The sequence below is a fragment of the Oenanthe melanoleuca genome, chromosome 5 (assembly GCF_029582105.1).
Source record: "Oenanthe melanoleuca isolate GR-GAL-2019-014 chromosome 5, OMel1.0, whole genome shotgun sequence".
Taxonomy (NCBI): Eukaryota; Metazoa; Chordata; class Aves; order Passeriformes; family Muscicapidae; genus Oenanthe; species Oenanthe melanoleuca.
In genome coordinates, this window is record NC_079339.1 from 34,936,230 (window position 1) to 34,957,069 (window position 20,840).

General features: G+C 35.1%; 1 protein-coding gene across 7 annotated transcripts in view; it reads right to left on the reverse strand.

The window, feature by feature from the left end:
• HEATR5A (HEAT repeat containing 5A) overlaps positions 1-20,840 on the reverse strand; it is a 62,397-nt gene that overhangs the window by 25,003 nt on the left and 16,554 nt on the right. For 5 of the 7 annotated variants that reach the window (XM_056492773.1, XM_056492775.1, XM_056492772.1 and 2 more), the window contains 13 exons: positions 19,886-20,046; positions 17,185-17,440; positions 15,922-16,077; positions 14,961-15,211; positions 12,475-12,586; positions 11,489-11,641; positions 10,155-10,281; positions 9,379-9,488; positions 5,052-5,215; positions 4,759-4,934; positions 3,314-3,419; positions 1,332-1,522; positions 740-899 (listed from right to left, as the gene is read on the reverse strand). In XM_056492773.1, the coding sequence (XP_056348748.1) occupies positions 740-899; positions 1,332-1,522; positions 3,314-3,419; positions 4,759-4,934; positions 5,052-5,215; positions 9,379-9,488; positions 10,155-10,281; positions 11,489-11,641; positions 12,475-12,586; positions 14,961-15,211; positions 15,922-16,077; positions 17,185-17,440; positions 19,886-20,046 (2,123 nt within the window). The remainder of the gene's footprint in view (positions 1-739; positions 900-1,331; positions 1,523-3,313; positions 3,420-4,758; positions 4,935-5,051; positions 5,216-9,378; positions 9,489-10,154; positions 10,282-11,488; positions 11,642-12,474; positions 12,587-14,960; positions 15,212-15,921; positions 16,078-17,184; positions 17,441-19,885; positions 20,047-20,840) is intronic. The other 2 variants (XM_056492778.1, XM_056492776.1) reach the window with 1 other exon arrangement.

Here is a 20,840-nt window from a genome sequence, read left to right on the forward strand (position 1 = left end):
GAAATAACCTATTGCTTGTAGTCACAGTTTCTTTGCATCAATAGCCACATCTGTTTCATGTCAATAAACAGTTTCTCCTTGTGCAAAGATACTGTTGAAAAACCTTTCAAAATTCTTTAACTGATATTTAAACTAATACACTAAGTACACTCAATGTCTCTCAAAGCTATTCTGATTGATAACAGTTTTAGCCATAGAGAAATAACATTAATTAGTCTTCAAAATTTCTTGTCTTACTCAAGGATGTATATCCACTAAGTTCTACAGCATTCAGGCTACAAATCCCTTTTATTTTCCATATGACCCTCCAACAAAATATGCTGTGAGGCAAACACTGTAAAAGAGACAAAAACTGACACAAACAAAAAAAACCCAAAAAAACCCCTCATAAACAAGAAACTCTAGATACTATCTAGTCGAAGTCAAGATATAGGCGAATGTGAAACAAATCAATCCCTAAAACATCAGATACTGTTTTTGAAGTGAGCCTTATCAGTCTCACAGACCATTGAATAAGAACCTCCCACATCTCATCACAGTTCTTGCTACAGAAGTTGTTGAAGGTGGATTTCGAGCAGGGGCAGTCTTCTACATTGCCTTTGCTGCTCCCTCCAGCCATTACCTGTGAGGTATGCCTACTAGGTTGTGAAGTGCTATTCTTACAAGAAAAAGAACCTTAAACTCCAGAATAAAATTCAGTTAATTTGTAACATAACATTTTTATATAAGTGACAAGTACCTGTACATCAGGAGAAGTACTGTCCTGAGACAAAGTATAAAGGATTCCAACACATGCATTCAGGTGCTGAGTAGAACCTATTCCTCCTAGGTACCTATACAGACATCCCAGAGCCAAAGAATGACCTGTTCTTGATACCACATCCCTAGCAGATTTTAGCCTATTAATTGAAAGAAAGCTGTTAGTTTAATCACCAAGACTCTTACTATGTAATAAGCACATCTACAAATGAAACTTTTGGTACATAATCAGCAAAAATTGCATTAGACACTATTATATTCTCAAAAATCTAAGTTCATACGTTGTCCTTTCCCTGAAGAAAGTACCAAAAATATTTTAGATACACTTAAATTATGTTGCTAAAACAGAAGCCAATTTAATTAATTTGAAAGTCTACATGGTTATTTAGTTAGTCTTACACTAAGAAATACATGCAGAACTCAGGCAGTGCTTTTTCCTGTTAATTTCTGAAGTGACATCTAATTCATTAAGGAAATTTATTTTTAAAAATTATCATAATAGGTGTCAGGTAGATTTCTCAAACATTTTTATAAACTCAAGCAGCATCTTTTCATGCTTATTGTGAACTTACTTGTCAAAACTGACTTGCGCTAATCCAGCAGTGAAGGCAGTGTCGGAAACCACCCGGGCCAACCTGGCCAAACACTCTGCAGCAGCACATCTTAGAAGTGGATTATTGCTTTCCAAGGCACCCATTACCAACATCAGGGCAGATCTTCTAACTTCTTCTGAACCTAAACTTCCCTTGCAGTTAGCCAAGTGCTAAAAACAGACATTAAATACATTTAACAGTTATGCAGTAATCAGAGTGTGTTTTTCTGTCAGTCATGCAAAAAATACAAGACTTGCAGAAGGATTTGATTTTCTTCACTTTTGTCTGAGGAATTCCTCTGTTTCAATTTGTTGTTATGAGAGTTAGACATCTAACTCTATATAATTGTACATCAGACACAACATTATAGTATCAACATTATGATTTTAGGAAATACTGGATAAATTGCAGTAGAACCAGATAAACATATACTTCAAAACAATATATTACCATAGAAAATAGGACTGATCACTTAATTGTTAATAAATACAAAAACTTATGTGTACTGTGTTGGTTTGGACTGGGGGACAGTTCATTTTCTTCCCAGTAGCTAGCATGGTGCCATGTTTTGGATTTGTGCTGAAGATAGGGTTGACAACACTGGGACATTTCTTTATTGCTGAGCAGTGCTTACACAGAGCCAAGGCTTTTCTGCTTCTTGTGCCACCTCATCAGGGAGCATAGTGGGGGTGCACAAGGAACTGGGAGGAAATACAGCTGAGATAGGTGACCCCAGTGGACCAGAGGAAGATTCTATACCATATGGCTGTCAAGAGATGGCTGTTTATCATAAATAAGTTTTAAAAGTAGAATGAGTTACATAGAGGTAAAATACTCAGCTGAGTAGCTGGTTTAGATGAAGCTTTAGGCTGATAGCTCTGAACTTAGGTCTAGAGATGTTTTTGTCTGGAATGGAGTTAATTTTCTGAGTAGTTTTCCTAATAGCCAGTACAACGCTTTGTTTTGTCTTTGGTATAAGAACATTGATAACACTGATGTTTTAATTGTTTCTAAGTAATGGTTATCCTAAGTGTAGGGCTTTTTTAATTTCCTGTGCTCTGCCAGAGAACCAGGGCATCAGAAATGGAAACCAGAAGATCAGGACAGCAGAAGCTGTAGGCAATTCCTCAAGAACCACCTACCTGCACAGACGGAGAGAGAGAACCCAATAACGTTTCAGAAGACCCTTACTGAAAATCAGCACTGGACCCAGAGACATGTGCAAGGCATACAGAGACCATATGAAGGGTAGATGCATAAATCATAAGAGTATAATTGCCTAGGTATTTTTGTTCTGAGTACCTCTCCAGAGGCACCCAGGTTGAGCTGACCTGCTGCTGTATAACTCTATTAAATAACTTAGTTTTATAAATTTGATGCCTGACACTGCTACAGGAAATCCAGAGTCAAGCTCTAAGAAGGAGAAAGCATACCAGAGAGTGAGTGTATGTGACAATGAAGAGACAAAGGGGACACCTGAATGCTCACAAAGTCTTGGGTGGTTTGTGTTCGACTCCTCAAACAGAGTGAGAATGCTCCAGCAGCATCTCCTCTTTTAAAATGGAATCATGCTCAGCACATAAAGCTGGGAGGAGGCAAAGGAATGTTTGGAGTGATGTTTTTTTGTCTTCCCAAGTGACTGTAAGGCATGATGGAGCCCTGCTTCCCGGAAACAGCTGAACACCTGCCTGCTGATGTGAAGTAGGAAATGAATTCCTTGTGTGCATGGCTTTTGCTTTCCCTATTAAATTGTCTCTATCTCAACCCAGGAGTTTTTTCACTTTCACTCTTGCAATTCTTTCCCCCACCCCACTGTGGGGGGAGTGAGCGAGTGGTTGCATGGCTGGGTTTAAACCACAGCAATTGATTGTATTTCAACCAAGAGATGCCATGGTTTAGTAAGAGAGAGAGAAGGAGAAACAAAGGAGAGGAAACAAAGGAGAGAGAGCGAGCAGATTTACCTTTAAGGAAGTAGAAAAGGCTGACACAACATGTAGTTGCACTATTTGTTGTCGAGATCCTTTTGTTTGTTTTATGGAATTCAACAACTGTTCTAATACCTGGAACCTTAAATAAAAACAGAAAAGAAACCACATAATTGAAAATTAAGGAAATTAATCAAACTTTTTTATTTATTTTAAAATCCATAACAAAATCTATACATAAAACCAGAAGTGGAACAACTCAACTCTTGAGTATTTTCCTTCAACAGGCATCCCTGTCTACTACCAAAAAAAAAGGTGTATTCCATATTAGAATATGAACTTCCATATATGAACAGGAACTTGTTAACATTTGTTTCCTTATATGTATTCACAGGTAATCGTTTACAGCTAAGTAACATTGAACAGACATTATTAAAATGAACTATGTATAGGAATAATGCATTTTGACTTCCAATTGAGAAAGGAGGAGGCAAAGGAAAAAGAAATAAAAATGCATTTGTCTGCAGCAATTAATTCAAGTCTTGAGAAAGAAGTGAAGAAAACCAGCCAGCAAGCTGGTGACAGATGGGGTAAAAAAAAAACAAAGGCAAAAAAAAATCCACAATAAAAGCAGTCAGTGAAGACAGAATAAAGAAGTATAGGCAGGTCAGAAGAACAAATAAATCATGTGGCAATGCTATTGACAGGTATTCTCATATACAAACAGCTGCCTGGAACTTAGACTAAACCCCAAGCATTCAACATTGTGAAGACATCAACACTCAGGACTCATAAAGACTAAACACTCATCCCACACAGGAAACTATAAAACCATCACCAGCTATACTTATTGTGATCTAATGATCGAGGATTAACTACAGCAGGCTTTGAAAATATAAAGCTATTTAATTTTAAAATCATTCATCTGCTCTAAAGCTACACTCAAAAATATTACAACCACATGCAAAAATCTTCAGTAATTTTATGCCTTAGCAATCAGTGTACTTATAAATGTGAAACAAATCAAAATGCCAGGTATGCAAAATACATAGAAAAAAAAACCCCAAGAGAAGTTCTTGATCTCTTTCAAGCATTCTTGTACCTTGACAGAACTGTGTTGAGACACGCACTCTTGCTTATCCCCATTCACTTTTTATAAAGAATGCATTATGTATTAAGCACCACAGAAATTATGTAATATCTCTCAAAATAGCTTCCCTTTTGATCTGGTTATCAAAATAAAATATTATTTTTTCTAGGTCTACAGATTTGATATGATAGTAACCTCTTGATGGATATGCCTTGTTATTGTCAGTAAATTTAAAGAGAAGTCAAATAATTTGGTGGCCTGAATGACGCTATTCAGATGGTTTACAGACTCCACTTATGCAATTCATTAGTTTTTCAGAACTGTTCTTCTGCATTCAGTGATCATCTTACAAGCTCTCCTAACTCCCCAGCAGTTACAGTTCCTACTTTACCTGTGAGATTCTGTTATGTGGCAAAACATAACTCCAAAAAGTCGAGTTGCTGCATTGATAACAGATAATGCAGGAGGTAGTGGTTTAGGTACTGAATCCCCTTTTGCAAATTTCTCATAAATTGAGTAAGGGTCATATTCCAAGCTGCCACCAACTATGCTGTTACCTAAAAGGAGCTGCAAGAAGGAAAAGAGTGATATGCATCTTTTTCACCAAGTCTAAATGAGCACTGGCCTAAATAACTACAACTGTATGAAAATACAGTAATACCTTTATAATAGAACAAAAAGTACCTGCTCTTCAATAAATCGGTGGTCAGTCTCCTGCAGTAAGGGACCAAGTAAAATGAGATCATCCTCATGACAAAGGGATGGAAGCAAGAATGCTGAGGCATCAATCTGGCTATCTGTGACAGTCAAGTCAGTCACTAACTCCTTTAGAACAGCACTGATGTTTCCTTTAAATTAAAGAAAAAATATTCAAAACTATTGTAAGTTACTTGCCACAAGCAACTTTGGGAGCAGTATATTTATACTGGAAAAGTAACATCCATGTAACATTTCTCTTTAGCCTTCAACTAGTTAATTGGAGAAGACTCTGTTAGAGGGAAAACCACAGAGCAGTACCTGACATAAGCAAGCTAAGCGCCCACAGCAATCTAGAAGCTGAAAAACAGAGACTTTTTTCTTTACAGAAGGCATAATGCCATACAACTGCTAAGCCACTAAATTAGTTACATTTACAAATAAAGTAGAGGGGAAATGGCACTTACGAATACAGCCATATTTTCTTCTGTTTCCTGAAAATTAATGCTGTGGAATGTATTATGTAATCACAAAGGAATACTTGAACTTGGCAAGCAGAAGTAACTTAAAATATCCATAGGTTTGATAAATAAGCAAAAGCTGATGAATACAGCCCTCATTTTAGGACTGTGCATGCAAAAACCAAAGCAGGAAGGGTTTATTGTAGGCTTCATTATGATAAATTTCACTGGTAGTTGAAACTTCCACATATTTTTGCATATAAGATTTCTGACAATGTTGTACGTAATATAAAAAAGCCCAACACTGGACATTTTGAGTCAGACATTTTAGGTCATTAAAATAGTCAGTGTAGTGAGACAACATTTCTAGTGTTGAATCACATGTGTTAAGAAAGGACTGTTTTGTAATTGTGTTGAAAAATACTGCAGAACTGATCTTAAAGAATGTACTCAGTCTTCATACAAGTATTATGTAAGAATTTACCTCCAGAGCATTAAGATTGAAAATGAACTGGGAATTAACAGCACTAAGAAGTGGGGAGGGGGCAGAGACAGGCACTTAACATCACACATCCAATTCCTTACATTCAGTTTTGTTGTTAGATGATCACACAATTACATGTTTGCACTAAAGCTGCTTGTAATTTTTCAACACATGGAAGTTTCAAAAAGTGGGACAACACAGTTTCCAGCACCTCATGAGCACAAGCAGTGTTGTTAGCATAGTTAGAGCTGGTAGCTGCAACCAGCTACTTAACCCTTCCTGGAAGCAGAATTTATTCTGAGAAGCTCACTTTCTCTCCCATACTCATCAAACTCCTGGCCCTACCAGTCTGTAGGCATCTCTTGCTTTGCCTGCCTCCCTGATCAATTAAGCAAGCATGTAATTTTTCCAAAATTCTTTACTTCAATCTAATTACAAAATGTTTGCACTATCAAATATATTGCAAGGTGCACAGATAATGTGTGAAAGGAATAGAAATTGAGCCTTTAAAAAACCTACAATAGTTAACAACTAGAAACTTTCATTATTACTCATCATGACAAAAATTTGTTTTCAAAATCCCCTTCCTATGAAAAAATACCAGCTTTTGAAATCAAATTTCATGGAGATGCCCAGACTTTTTTAATCAATAAAGGTTTATTTTGGTCCCAGACAGCTGGCAATCCTCAACACTTCAAACAATATTATCCCAATGTAAAGCAGTTCAGAATTTTAAGCCAGAATGCTGTTTCAGCATTCTAGCTATTCATCCCATCCTATTAAGAAAGATAAGTGAATGCCTGTATTCAATTTTGTGGTTTAAACAGTGGAACATAACAAGCACAAAAGATGAGGAATGAAAAGAATCCTAATGAGTTGTCTGACAAAACGTATTAATTTCAGACAACAGAAAACATCGAGATATTTAATAGAATTCAAGATACTGGAATTATTTTTGTGAAATTTTCAATTTGGACAGTACAAAACTTTTTGCATTAACTCACAAGAAATAAATGTTAGCCTTGAAAACACGAGCACATTATAATCCAAAACTGATGACACATGAATATGATTTGTCATCTTATAAACAGCTTTCCTCATCTTAAAAGCTTCATACTTTGGATTAGATAAATTACAAGTCTTATCCATTCATACCCAATGGAAGACAGAACTAAAACATGTTAAATGTATTTCATCAATGTTCAAGTTTACCTAATATGCTCTTCTCATATCTGTCACTGCTGAAATAATGAAAAAAATCAATTACGATTCATACACACTCATGGTAAAACTTTGTAAAATTCTGCTGTTTGACCAGATTTGATTTTTAATGATGACAGAAAGCAGTAAAAGAAACATCAAAGAGACAGAAGGTGAGCAGCAAAGGACCAAGCAGAGCCTAAACAAGTCATAGTATCTCAGGCCTCAGAAATCTAAAGGCATGCATTGACAAAGAATCTTGGGTATATGAATGGTCTGTTTTGAACTGTTTATTTTCCTGGCTATTTTGTTTTGTTCCTTTTGTACTAAAGAAAGCAAGTTCTGCACATTATTTGCAAATACTAAAAGCTTGAGTTACAACTCCTGGTAAACCTCTCCATCATCAATTTTCTGAAAAACAAACAACTTGCAGATTTCTATCATCTGGCTTACCACCTGGACTGAAGAAAACAAATACAAAAAAAATAAAACCATGAACTGGAGAAAGCTTCTCCATCAGTGTGTCACTCTAAGCCATGTAAAATGAGCCCTGCTGAGCAACACAAGAGTACTCCTAATATCATTCCTATTTATAATGACTGAATTTAGACATTGAAAAAAATATCCTGAGCTCCACAGTGATATTGTTTCCTCAAGCACTTTATTTTTAAAATTCCCAGTATTTGAAAAGACATACAGTTTCTGCATGAAGCTATCGTACTGGAAATAACATGGTAAGAACGGGATTTGTTTCAAGTTTTATCTTGGAAACATTTCACTGCATTTTTAAATTATGCATACCTATATGCTAATGTATACAAAAGCAAGTTCTGGCAATGTATGCATTTCCATTCCTTCCCAACTCTCATACTGCTGTATTACACATGACTGGACATCTCTGCGACTACACCTTTCAAATTATTATTTTAATTCTAAGGCTATCTTCAAAGACTTCAGCAGGGTGCCCACCTATATATAACAAACTTTTCAAGCTTTTTATTTATTTACTGTACTAGAATGCAGCATCCTCTGCTAATCTGCTCTCTCATAAGAGGTACATTTTGCAGGTCACACTGTAAAACACTGTGTATTTTCAATGAAGTTAGAACTTTGGCAAAAGTTAGATTTTTGGCAAAAATCCCAAACACACCGAGAAACTGCCAAACCCAGCCATACCCAAATATTTGTATTTTGTAACATGTTGCTTCTGTAATACAAGAACAAAAGGAATGTTCTCAGGGGTGGAGGTGTAATTTTCAGTCACAAATGAGTATTATACACTCTGCTTCATTATATACATACTTCTAACGTGACAACAGCTTTAAGGCACAGGTCAGGGATTTGTCCCAATTCTTTTAGCAGTTACCACCAGATGGGGCAGATTTTTGAGTAAGGATTCCCTCCAAGATACAAAGGACACAGCTAATTTAGAGCATGATTGCTTCATATTGTCTCTGTCCTGAAGAATACCCTGCATTTCTCTTTACCGCTGACAAAAGGTTCCTTAGTGCACTCCATAAACTACTGTACAGCAAAAAGTTCAAAGACAATGAAGATATTAAATATTTTAGCTGAAAGTTAGACCTATCCAACTACAGTGCATAGTTAATGGATCAGAGGCCTAGACTGCTTTTATTATATTCTCCTGCAAAAAGTAAGTCAATCCCCAGATTTTTGAAATTGTTCTTTAAATATAAACTTTTTATCCACAATCTGCACAAGATAAGTTTAATATACCTATAATATATGCTTAGTCAAATCAATTAATTTCAATTCTTTCAATGGCCTATACACAATTAATTTAAGCTAAAGTTACACCTTGGGAATTAGGCTTTAATATAAAAGGAAAACAGGTATCAAAGAAAAGAAATTTTTCAACTAGTTTGAAATTGAAACATTGTCTAACTTCAAGTTTCAACCAAAAATAGAGCAAAAGTGTCTATTTGTAACAGAGGTCTGTATAGGTATTAGAAGAGAAAAAATATCATGAACACTAGCTTTTGAAAACCACAGTGACTTTGCTATAATTCATAAAACTTAAATAGAGGGAAGAAAATTTGTTTTTATAAAAGGCAAAACTAATTTTTGCTGGCTGAATACAGGTTGGACAAAAATTTAAAATGAGCCCATGTACTTTTTAATGTATTTCTTCTTGTATGGAAATACATACCTTCGTAGGCCTTTGGGGGCAATACTGCTAGTAATTCATAAAGTTTCTGTCTGTAAACCGTTGATGGTGTTTTTAAGGAATTTCCATATGATTTGTATATTGAAGAAAGCCTTAAAATACAAAATGCATATCAGAGACAGTAGGGACTTGAAGTTTTATGTAATATCCCAATTTCATTTGTACCACACTACTGAATGCTTTTAAAATCTACACATACTAGAAGTACATTTTGATTTTCATAACTAATAGTAAGGAACCAATTTATTTGACATCTTCTGACAGAATATCTGTTGTCCATTTCCAAGTGTTAATTTCATTTAATGTGAGAAATAAACAAGCTTCTATTTCCATTGATTGTACCTGTATTTATAACAACAAACTTGGGGGATATCTTTCTTTCTCTAAGTTAGAGCTTAGAACCCAAATGCATAAAATTGCTCTATATTCAAAAGGCAAAAGTTTAATAAAACCCTTTCCAGCTTAGATCTGAAATTAAATAGAAAAAATCCATGCCTAAAAGATGTTTTCCCAGCATATTCTTGAACTTTGGTTCTTATTTAATAAAAAATAATGGTATATAAATCCAAATGAGAATATAAAAACTAACTTAAAAAAACCCTTGCAAGAAAATCTTCCTCAGATTTTTCACGACAATGGAATCTGCAAATACATAAACTCTAATTTTTGTCCCTTGAAAAGAAAGTTATTTAGAAAGTGCACTAATCAAATTCAGATTACTCTCACTTTTCCAATAACAGTTTTATACACACACTTACTGTGTCAATAAATCAACAGCGCTTGGGAGAGGAGGTAGAAGTCTCTGAACAACTTCATCCGTAAGAAGACCAGCACAGTGGGAAACAAAGCTTTTAATAGCTACAAAAGGAATGGGATTCCAATTTACTTAGTGTGAGATATGTTGAAGAAAAAAAACAAAAAATCACATTAACAAAGTAATTACATTACTACATCATTAATAATGTATAAAAGTAGAAATGAAGAGTCAAATGCACTCAGTGTCTTAGCTTGGACATTCATATCCTGACTTTTAATTGCATACATAAACACAATTTATTTTTGCATTTTGTTATGAACTAAGTGATGGTATGTAATTTAACTTCATGATAATTCCATAATAATAAGAAGAAGAAAATAGGAGGATGATCAAGTGACCTACTGCTTACTTTATTAGTTTTCCATTAAAATTTAGTTCAATTACTGCACTCTAGGAACCAATTAATATGTATATAATTTACAGAAAACTAAAATTGAGTTTAATTTCCAAAAGCACCTAGAGAATATACCATATTAAACACTTACTTTCTAAAGAAAAAATATTTAAAATCTAATTGTTTAGGTACTTCTGAAATGAAATTACTATTAAATTTTGCACTTTGTGATGCATCTTAATAGTGAGAGAGAGGGGTGCTTACTATACCAGGATACACATTTCTGGAAAGCAAAGTACCCTTCAGTACTCTAGAATACAAGATTGAAACACATTAAGTATTTGAACGTCACTGTGACAATCTCTTGGAAACCCAAATTCACAGTATTTCTTGATAAAAAATTGCAACCTACCAAAGACCAGCCACATTCAAAGTGCCCTTTCCTGGCTGAGAGTTGCAATCACCCAAGTCCTTCCACTTTCACAAACATGTTTGAATGACCCACCAATTCTATTTTGCTTATGGTAAGTTACCTGGTAGGAAACAGAACCACTATTTTCCAAATACAATAGACTGTATAAATAAAAGAACATACCCTGCTTCGGAACTTCAGTCGTTATTGTGATTTTCTTGCTAAACAAGAGAAGCAACCTTCCTACTTATCATTTATTGCTTGAAAATCAATTGATTAGAAGAAGGAGAGGAAAAACTCTCTTGGGATTGGCTTTTTGGGGGTTTTGTTTGTTCGTTTTGTTGGGTTTCTCCACAAAAATGAAACATATAAGCAAATACTGATATATAAGCATGTATGTTGGGGAGTGAATATAGCCTTTACCATCTAGTGAAAAAAATCAAAATGAAGTGTCTTTGCTCTTTCAGATGGAAAATTAACTAAGAGCCCAATTATAAATATGCAGAGAAAGACAGCAAATCCTGCTTACCGCAGAGGGCACCAGCACGACCTTCCAGTGTTACTTGCCAGGTAAACACATCTCCTCGTGTCTTCTCTGTTTCTAGGTCTTTAGGAGATGATGGAAAGATGCACTTCCACAGTAACAGCACTCGTGGCAGATGATGTTGGACAGCTGCAGGACCTGTAAATGTTGGCAGATGTCAGGCCAATGCAGCAATTAATAAAACTTAATTTTCTTTCCTTCTTTTTTTTTATTGTGTTCACAAAATCTTTACAGGAGTGAACAAAACCATATGCTATTTCCCCAGCCTTCTCATATGTAATTTCTCAAATATTTACTGTTTTGTTACTTCATTTTCATATATAACTACATACCCATCAATATATTTATTAGTATGTTACCAAACTACAATCTCTGTTTTACCAAGTACAGACCCTGTGGATCACCAGCATAAAAGAGATGTAAGGATAAATAGTGATGTTCAGAAAAACAAACATTCATTTTAGACTAAGTATAACAATGTAAGAAAAAATGATAGTTGTTGAGCAGAAGTAATATCTGAAAATATTAAAAATATGACCAAAGCCAATAAAATATATTCTTCATTAGTAATTTACTGATCAGCCAATAATCTGACCATTAATACATCTTAGAAAGTTCTTTAAGATTTCAAATGCTTGACAAGAGGGAAATACAAATGATTAGCTCATTTTTAGCTGCTACAAATATTTTAAAATTCTTCATGACCACTAGGAATTTGGTTAGATTCATTATCTACATTTAATTAAATGCCCTCTCCAATCACTATTTTTCAGACATTGCTCCCAATGAACAAATAGCAAATTTGAAAGAAATAACATTTTTGTCCCAGAAAGTTTTTCTAAACACTCCAACATTTGGGATTTTTAAAATTATTTTGCAGCAGTAAATTAGACAAAATCTCAAACTAAAAATCAGAGACAGAACACCAAATACCTTAATGTAGATGAAAAAAACATGTAGAAAGATACTACCTAATGTCATGAAAGCAGCTATCAAGAGCCATCCAGCCTGCATTCGCTGCAGTGAAATGCGACTGTTCTGAGAAGCAGAACACAACAAATCCTCTGCTACTGTCATGATTACCTTGAAAGTAAAAGAGAAAAACAGAGCATCAAATTTTGGTTACTACCATTTTTTTTCCAATACTATTTGGTATAATACTTTATCCTATTCTCTTGCTCTCAGAGGAAGAATGCCATCTTCCTCTTACGCTATGGCAATAAACTCAGGCTCATGAAGTTGCAATTCCTGATTTCAGTACTATTCTGGGAAGGCTTCAGCAGTTCTCTGGAGTACTAGGTAAGTTATTTCATTGCTTTGTACCCTCTCTTTTATCAGCAGTAAAATGAAAACTGATCATTTCCACAGGAATGTGAATTGGAAGGATAGAAGTGTTCTATTTATGCCACAATGTATGCATGACATCTATAGATTGCAGCTGGGAAGAAGGGGTGAGAGTGCTAATTATCTCTTTATCCTTGTTTCAGAATAAAGTCTGTCATCCTCTCTGACCATTTTTCGAATCAACAAATGGTATGACTGACAAACCAATTAAAATAGTATAGTTAGAATTAATCCTATTTTAGCTGCTCCAGAATAATTGCACATGCCCACTATGTGCTAAATGCAAGGTGACTCCACTTGTTAACAAAAGGAATCTACAACTTACATGGAGGAACACCCTTGTGTCCATGCACCATTACCACAGTATGGCTACAAATGCTATAAGTATTCTGCATATAGTTTGCTTCAATTATGTTTCATATGTACCAAAAAATATCTTACAGCTTGCATTATGTCCAGTCTCCAAGACCAACTGCTCATAAGTCAGTATTCCAAGTAAGAAGTGTCATTATCAAAAGTATCATTAAAAAGCTTCAGTATAGAAAACATCCTTATATAAATTTTTTTCACACTTAAAATGTCATGAAAGGTTGCACATGAAAGTTTGCTTCATGAATGTTTGAAATTTTTACACCTTATAAACTTCATTTGAAGTGTTTTTTCCAATCTGAAAGTTTTAGTTTCCCCAATTCCATAATGCTACCAGGCGTTTGTAAAAGAAGAAACGTATTTGTATAGATTCCTGGTAGAGTTAATACATTTGTTTCTAAAATAAAACTACCTTTTAAAAATTATACTACTAAAAATCACTAAAAAACTTAGTACACTTAAACTACCTGTAAAGCATACATGCTAGAAAGAATGTAATTTAATGATTTCTGACAATTCTTCTCTGTGTACTAGGAGGAATGCCTTATATTTGAAGGATTTTTGAAAACTAAATTATAAGCAATAGGACTGAATGTTAAATATATATAAACTCACTAATTATTTTATTTTCTTTAGGTTCCACCAGCAACTCTAACTGCCCTCTGAAAGGATAATCCGTTAATATAAAACAGCTTCTCTACAGATCACTATCGTCTATGCTTGATATTTCCTTCTCAAAACTTCTCTAACACTGGTCTGTTTCCACTCCTCAGAAAAGGAGCTAGTCTGGAATCTGGCAGTGTTCCTAGGAGAGAGCAGAAAAGCGCTTTTGTCAGCTGTTCTGTTCTTCCCCCAGCCAACTTAGTACAGAATACATTGTTCCTCCCATATTTATTTTTCTGCCCTCCCATACCTCCCCCCTAGCCCTATTTCATGCTATTATATTCCTCTAAAAGAAATCTTTGTTAAGAATTAGGTTTCTCTGTTTAAACAGAAACTTCAGTTCTGCTTAGGTGCATTGTATTTGAATGGCACTTCTTATCTATAGAAGTGGGCAGACTACATTCATCTTGTTCTCTCTGCATGATCTTTCAGCAATCACAAGGAAAAATTCATCAGTCAGAACTCTGAATGTCCATAATATTCTCAACGTCCACTGATGCTGAAACAGTTATTTTCGGAAGAAAGAATGTAAGCTTCTACATCTAGCAAAAAAATAGCATGTACTGCTGACATTTGTGATCCACCATAGTTTTCCAAATATGAGCAACTCAGTGGATAAAGTTCCCTCTGATGGAAACAGCTCCTTCCCCCAGTCTTTATTTCTGCAGCTGCCTATCCTTAAACCTTCAAAGCACAGCATGTTCCATCTGCCCTACTGAGTAGATCGGCATCTTAGACTGAGTTAATGCAAGAAGCTGATTTGTGTAATATTCTATAAAATAAAAGTGTGTATCTGTTCGACTTGACCACAGATTTTCAAGATAATACTTAATTGCAGTTATATAAGCACTAACTTGTACACTTGAGAGTCATACCCAAGAAACAGGAATTTCTGTTCCTGATACATGTGAGAAAAACACATGCTTATTTGGGTCATGGTATGCTTCAAAGTCCTTTTATTGAGAAACCTAAAATATCTCATCAGATTCACTGGGTATTGTGATCATGTCACAAAGAAAACATGCAGATATTTCTGCAAAAAATATAAGAACAGCCTGTTTGTAAAGTATTCAGACCATACCTTTCCTTTTCCATGTGGAATTCCTAAAGGACAATGTTTTACTGCACCCAACAATGCAGCAACAGCAAAACTATAGCCAGTTACTGCTTCTGGGCAGGATTTCAATGCACTGAGACGCTCAACGCAACGATCCAACAGCAGGGACACGTAAGAGGGCAGTGCTAGTGCAATACAGCGCAAACACCAAGCTGCTGTCAGTCTAACCGAAATGCTGGGATGAAGAATGACAGAAATTACTGCTTCCAGAACACCTGAAAAATAAAATGCATAAACAACTTAAGAAAGAGGCAAGGAGACTGTCAAACAAGCAAAAATGTATACACAGGACTGGCGAACATAACACAATCCAATTTCTATACTTCGCTTGAAAAAGTACTATTGTTTTTTATTTTTAAGTAATTGTAACAATTTTAAATAATTAAGTTCTTTTTAGAAAAAATTGTCCTGGATGAAAAGTAACATTATGGACAAAACTTAACATATGCACGTTATCCCCCAATATTCACAGAGACTATCTGCAAGCTTCCATAAGGAAGAGAAATCCACGCCATGGATGCAGCTAAATGAGAACAATAAAGGTACCCAGCTCAATAGAACTGCTTTATTATAAACATTATGAAGTGATGGCCCTTAAATATAACCCTTAAAGGAGTAAAATTTGATAAAGATGTTTTGTTTTTGTTTAAATTAACGTATTTGTACAGGTTAGGAAAGATACAGAACTCCTCGGGAAATGTCTGAAATTTTCCTGCAGCATGTAAGGCAGTCAACTTTCCCTCCTCCCCCCTGTTTATTTTTAAGTTTATTGGAAGAAAACAGAAAATAATACAAGAAATATGGAGGATCCTGGTTAGGAGACTGAGCACCAGAAGAATAGCCACAAGAAATCAAAGATCACAGTGAACAAATGATTATAAATTTCATTTGTACTCTAGTTCACAAAATAATTCAGAGCTTCTACCTGTACTGGAGTCTTGCAGTAATGGTGCTGCTGTAGTTCCTAAGCCATGAATGAGACTTCCAAGCTCCTGAAGTGCACACACAAGCACATGCTGACTCGCTGTTGCATCTGCTGTATTAATCCTTGTTTCCAAGTTACCATCACTCATTGCAGCATCTGATAATACAATACAAGAAAAGCACCATGAAATCATTCCCATAATCAAACAAACAGATGGGAGAAAGGTTTTTGCCAAGATAAGTTGTTTATATTAGTAAATGAGCTTTTGCCATTACCATTTTTATTACTGTTTTTATAAAGGGTTACCTTCACTGAGACAAGTATATTTCTTTTACTGAAAGGATGGTGTAGTAACACCTGTGAGGGCAAGAGTATGGATAAACGGAAAATACCAAATTGCTTATCTTTACATGATAGGGAACAGCAGCTAGCAAGAAGAGTGCTATCATCTTCCCCACCAAAAGTAACTTGAAGACACACTTCGATATAACTTGCCAGATTTTACTGCATCGTAGGAAAAAAGAAAGGGAAGAAAAGAATGAAATCTTGCAAGAGCAAGCAAGAAAGCAGAGACATGGAATGAAGAGGGAGGGAAAAATATGATGTTTTGTGAAAGTTTATCTTTTGAGACACAAATCATTATGTCCATTTAAACAGAAAACATTTAGATATTTAAATCAGATACAACATGCAGCTGTAACCAGAAGACAATGGGTTATATCCAGCATACTCTTTCTTATATTCCAGAGGCACAATGGTAGAAGATCAGAGGCTTTTTCTGGAAGCAGAGTACCAGACCTTATCATGCAAGAGATCTGTTTTCTCCAGGAGAAATGCTCATTTGTCATCTGGAACAAATGCTTCATTTTTGAACTTTCAGTAGTGCCAACTGCTCTGAACAGAAAGGCAGGATCTGACCAGACATGCATTATCGGCCAACCTAACTTACTTTACAATACTGTCTGTATACTATTACTGCAATTATTTCATTTGTTAATGGTTAAAATTATATTTGCCAGGAATGGAGTGTTAAAAAATCTGTATATACTTGCGTGGGTACACACATACAAAAGCTCTGACACACACAAGCAAATAACCAGCTCAAGCTAAAAACAAAGCAGTCCATGAAAAGCTCTCTACATTATCATGGTAATAAATCAGCACTATATATTCCATTTCTGCAGACTCTGGATTAGGTAGTTGGACAATCACTTAAAAAAGGAGAAACAAAGGCCCAAGTCGATAATCTTGTTAGACCCATACCTACAACTTTCTTCAGTTTCCAGATGGCCTGACAAATCTCCTTGGCAGCTGCAATCTGAGCCTTTTCCCCAAGCAGGCCTCCTACTGTAGCTCGCAGGATGAATGAAACACAGCGGCGACAGCCGAGAGCCTCCATCGGACTCTGAACAGCCTTAGGGTGAGACTGAGACACGAGATCTAGAACATGGGATAGGAAGGCAGAGAAGTTCCTTTCAAGCCATTGTGCTCCTAATGTAGAGACAAATACCACATATGCCTGGAAGAGATTTGAAAAGAAACGTATTTTGGAGCAAAATATCTGAAAATTCACTGCTAGCTATCCTACATATTTATTCTTTTAAATCTTCACATAGCCACAACTAAAACACTAAATTGAAATGATTTATACATTTATGCATCCATAAATCATGTAAATTCTCACTTTTAGGTATATGCAATTTTTTTATATCTAAATATTATTTTAATTCTTAAAAATAAATTAAATCACTATCAAAACTATTATGAGTCCCTTCCAATTCAGCATATTCTGTGATTCTGCACTAGTAATATTGCAGCCTGCTTTGACTGTAAGTTATTTCAAGCTGCTTGCCCATGTAATCTCATTCCAGAGTGTGAGAAATGGCAGTTTACCCTGCACAGGCACTTGTTATGTAAAACATTGTGTTTGGTCTCACTGAACAACAGCTTCCAACTCTTTAACATTCTGCACACGAAACTCAAATTTAATGTATGAATGCATTTTAAGAACTACTATGTTACAAAACTATAACCCATAACCCAGAGAAAATCTGGTTATTAAAGGGTCCGAATCAGGGAATATTTGCAGCCCCCAAGCACTGTTCTTCAACCCAATGAATTTTAATAGTTTGCCTTGCAATGGAGGTACCATAAAAAGACTATGTTAGTCATCACAAAGAGAAAGAATGCAGAATCACTTTACAAATCTAATCACCACAAGACCATTTATTTTGCCACATAATAAGCTCCCCTACAATTGCTTTTTTTATGCATATGTTGGATTTTTTAATGAATAGATCAAGAAAATGTAATACAAAAATGAGAATATGCAAATGAACATACAAAATTCCTCATAAGAAAGTTCACAACTACTGCTTATATCAATCAATTTCTGTATTTGCCTCATACTTTGTCTTGTGTCTAACATTAACAATAAAATTACATAAAAGAAAGGGAACTACTGTAGGCAAAATAATTATACTATTAGATCCTTTTAGAAGCTTATTGTTCTTGACGAATACTATTTAGGCTTCATAATGCATCAGTACCTTACCCTGGTTTTACAGTTTTGAAACCTGAGGAATTTAACTGCCATGGCCTTCATTTTAAAGTCTGTCTTGAACCTGGCTTGAACAAATATAAAATCTTCCATATGTAAGAAGTCATCTTCAGAGCCTTTATTATTTTTAAATTCACAGTAAGCTGCAACTCACTAATTATAACTGTGTTTTCTATTCACGAGCAATGATAAATTCACAATTTTTCAAGCTTTTTTTGTAGAAACATAGCACTATTTATACTGTTCTAGTACAGTTTGAGTGTACCATCTAGGACAGGTACTACTGTGCTAACATAGATATGCATGAAAAAGGAGCCAATTTCCAAAAACCTGTACAAATAGTCAAAACATTGAACTGAGATATCTGATATATTCCTGGAAAACTAATAAAATTACCATGTATAGAGGTATGTATTTTCTAGGCAAATAGCTGTCAAGGTATTATTGCTCCCCAGCTTTTCTGTTCTCTCTGCCAAAAGTTAATGCTTCCACTCAGCATGACCTGAGCACAGAAGACAGTTTGTAGCACCTTGTAGCTGTTTCACTGCAGTACTGGCAGCTTGTATCAGAAATTCAAGCTAATTTAAAGATCTTTTGCACAGAAGTTGAAATGTACTGACAAATTGCCTTACTGGCAAAGGTGGTTATTATCATACAGCTGTGGAACTGTAACATACTAAAATAATCACAGCTATTTGATACATAAATGTACATCATGACCTTTAGTCTTAATTCAAAGGTTTCCCATTTGAATATCTACAATTCAGTATGTTTACATTTAAGAGAATATTTACAGGATGCAGCCAACCTGACATTTTCTGAAAAATAGAATACTGTTCTTGCTAGCAGGCACTACATGGCCTGGCTTCAGTCCTGTTCAGTTTACAAGATTCTATGCTTTGAGCATCCTGGAAAACAGCAAAACAGATGCTGAGCTGTTTCCACTAAATTCTGTTTTCCTTACTTTTCATGCACTTACTCAAAGCAGAACCATCCTTTCAGAACTAGACTTGGAATCCCCTACACCGAAGGAAACTATTTCAAGTTCAAACATTTTTGTAACATCTCCCTTTAATTTTCAAACTTAAAGAAAGACGTTTTAAATTAAAAATTGAGGAATTTATTTATATCACCCATTAGTAATTCATAAAATGTGAAGCTTTCACAAGTAGCACATATTTAATTTTTAAAATGTCAAACTCTCAGATAAACAATAAGCAACATAAGAATTTTTTTTTTTCTTTCTACAGTGACTCAAGACGTAAATCCTTACTTTCAAATATATACATTTCATTACAAATGCAAAAAAAAAAAAAAAAAGATGAAAGAAGAGACATCTACAGAGTAAAGCAATTATAGAAATGTTTAGCAATCTCAGAAAATCATAACTGATGTAATCCAAACCTGGGTGACTCCAACTCTAACATCTCTGCTGACTGAACTGGTCCCTTTCAACATATCACCACTGGCTCGTAAAAATCCACTACTTCCACGGAGAAATCCAGTTCCCAATAGCTCCATCACATCTTCCAAAGAGACTCTGCGGAAGTTATGCTTGGTGGATGCTAAGAACAGATGTACATCTTTAGAGAAATAGTTCAAAAACCTTGCTACATTTTAGAAGCAGAGTTTCAACTCTCTTAATTTAGTAAAAATAATTTGGACAAACTCAGCAGCACAATCAAATTCAAATAGTTTAAGCGCAACTTGACAAAAGAAACTAGGACATTTTAGCTCTCAGTGCTCCAGCAAAGCACAATATTTCTCATGTTTTTCTGCTTTAACTACCTTTAAGTAGTTTAAGCCATTACTTAATATTCATACTTACATTTACCCACTCTCACTATTTACCATCTATGCTCCCTCTGCAAAAACGTCTCTAAGATCTACCACCCACAGCTCCATGAAAGCCCTGGTTCCTACATATTCCAGCTTACCAGCAAAGACAGCCTCTATTCCAAACCTCAGACAGGGCAGATCCCTCTCTGCTACACTTAGCCAGGTAATGGCAAAGCTACAGGTACTGTTAGAAAAAATATCAAGTCACCTTAACATTAAGAGAGTTCTCTAAAAGAGTGAGAAAAATAAAATATGCCTGCAATTGTTTAGGAAAATTATCCATCCCCAATTCCTATTCCAATGTTTTATTTCCTGATAGAAAGTTCATTGAAAATACATGTTGGGACATGTACATGTAAACTTAGCACAAATGCAGCACACTGTGCGAAGTGACCTAAAATTTTCACTGCATTTTTCATTCTCTTTCAAGGATTCAAATGAGAAAAGGAGTGAGAGGATTTGAGATAAAGATGTCCAGAAAAAAAAATTAAACAAAACCTCTTCGATATCTGGAGGTTAT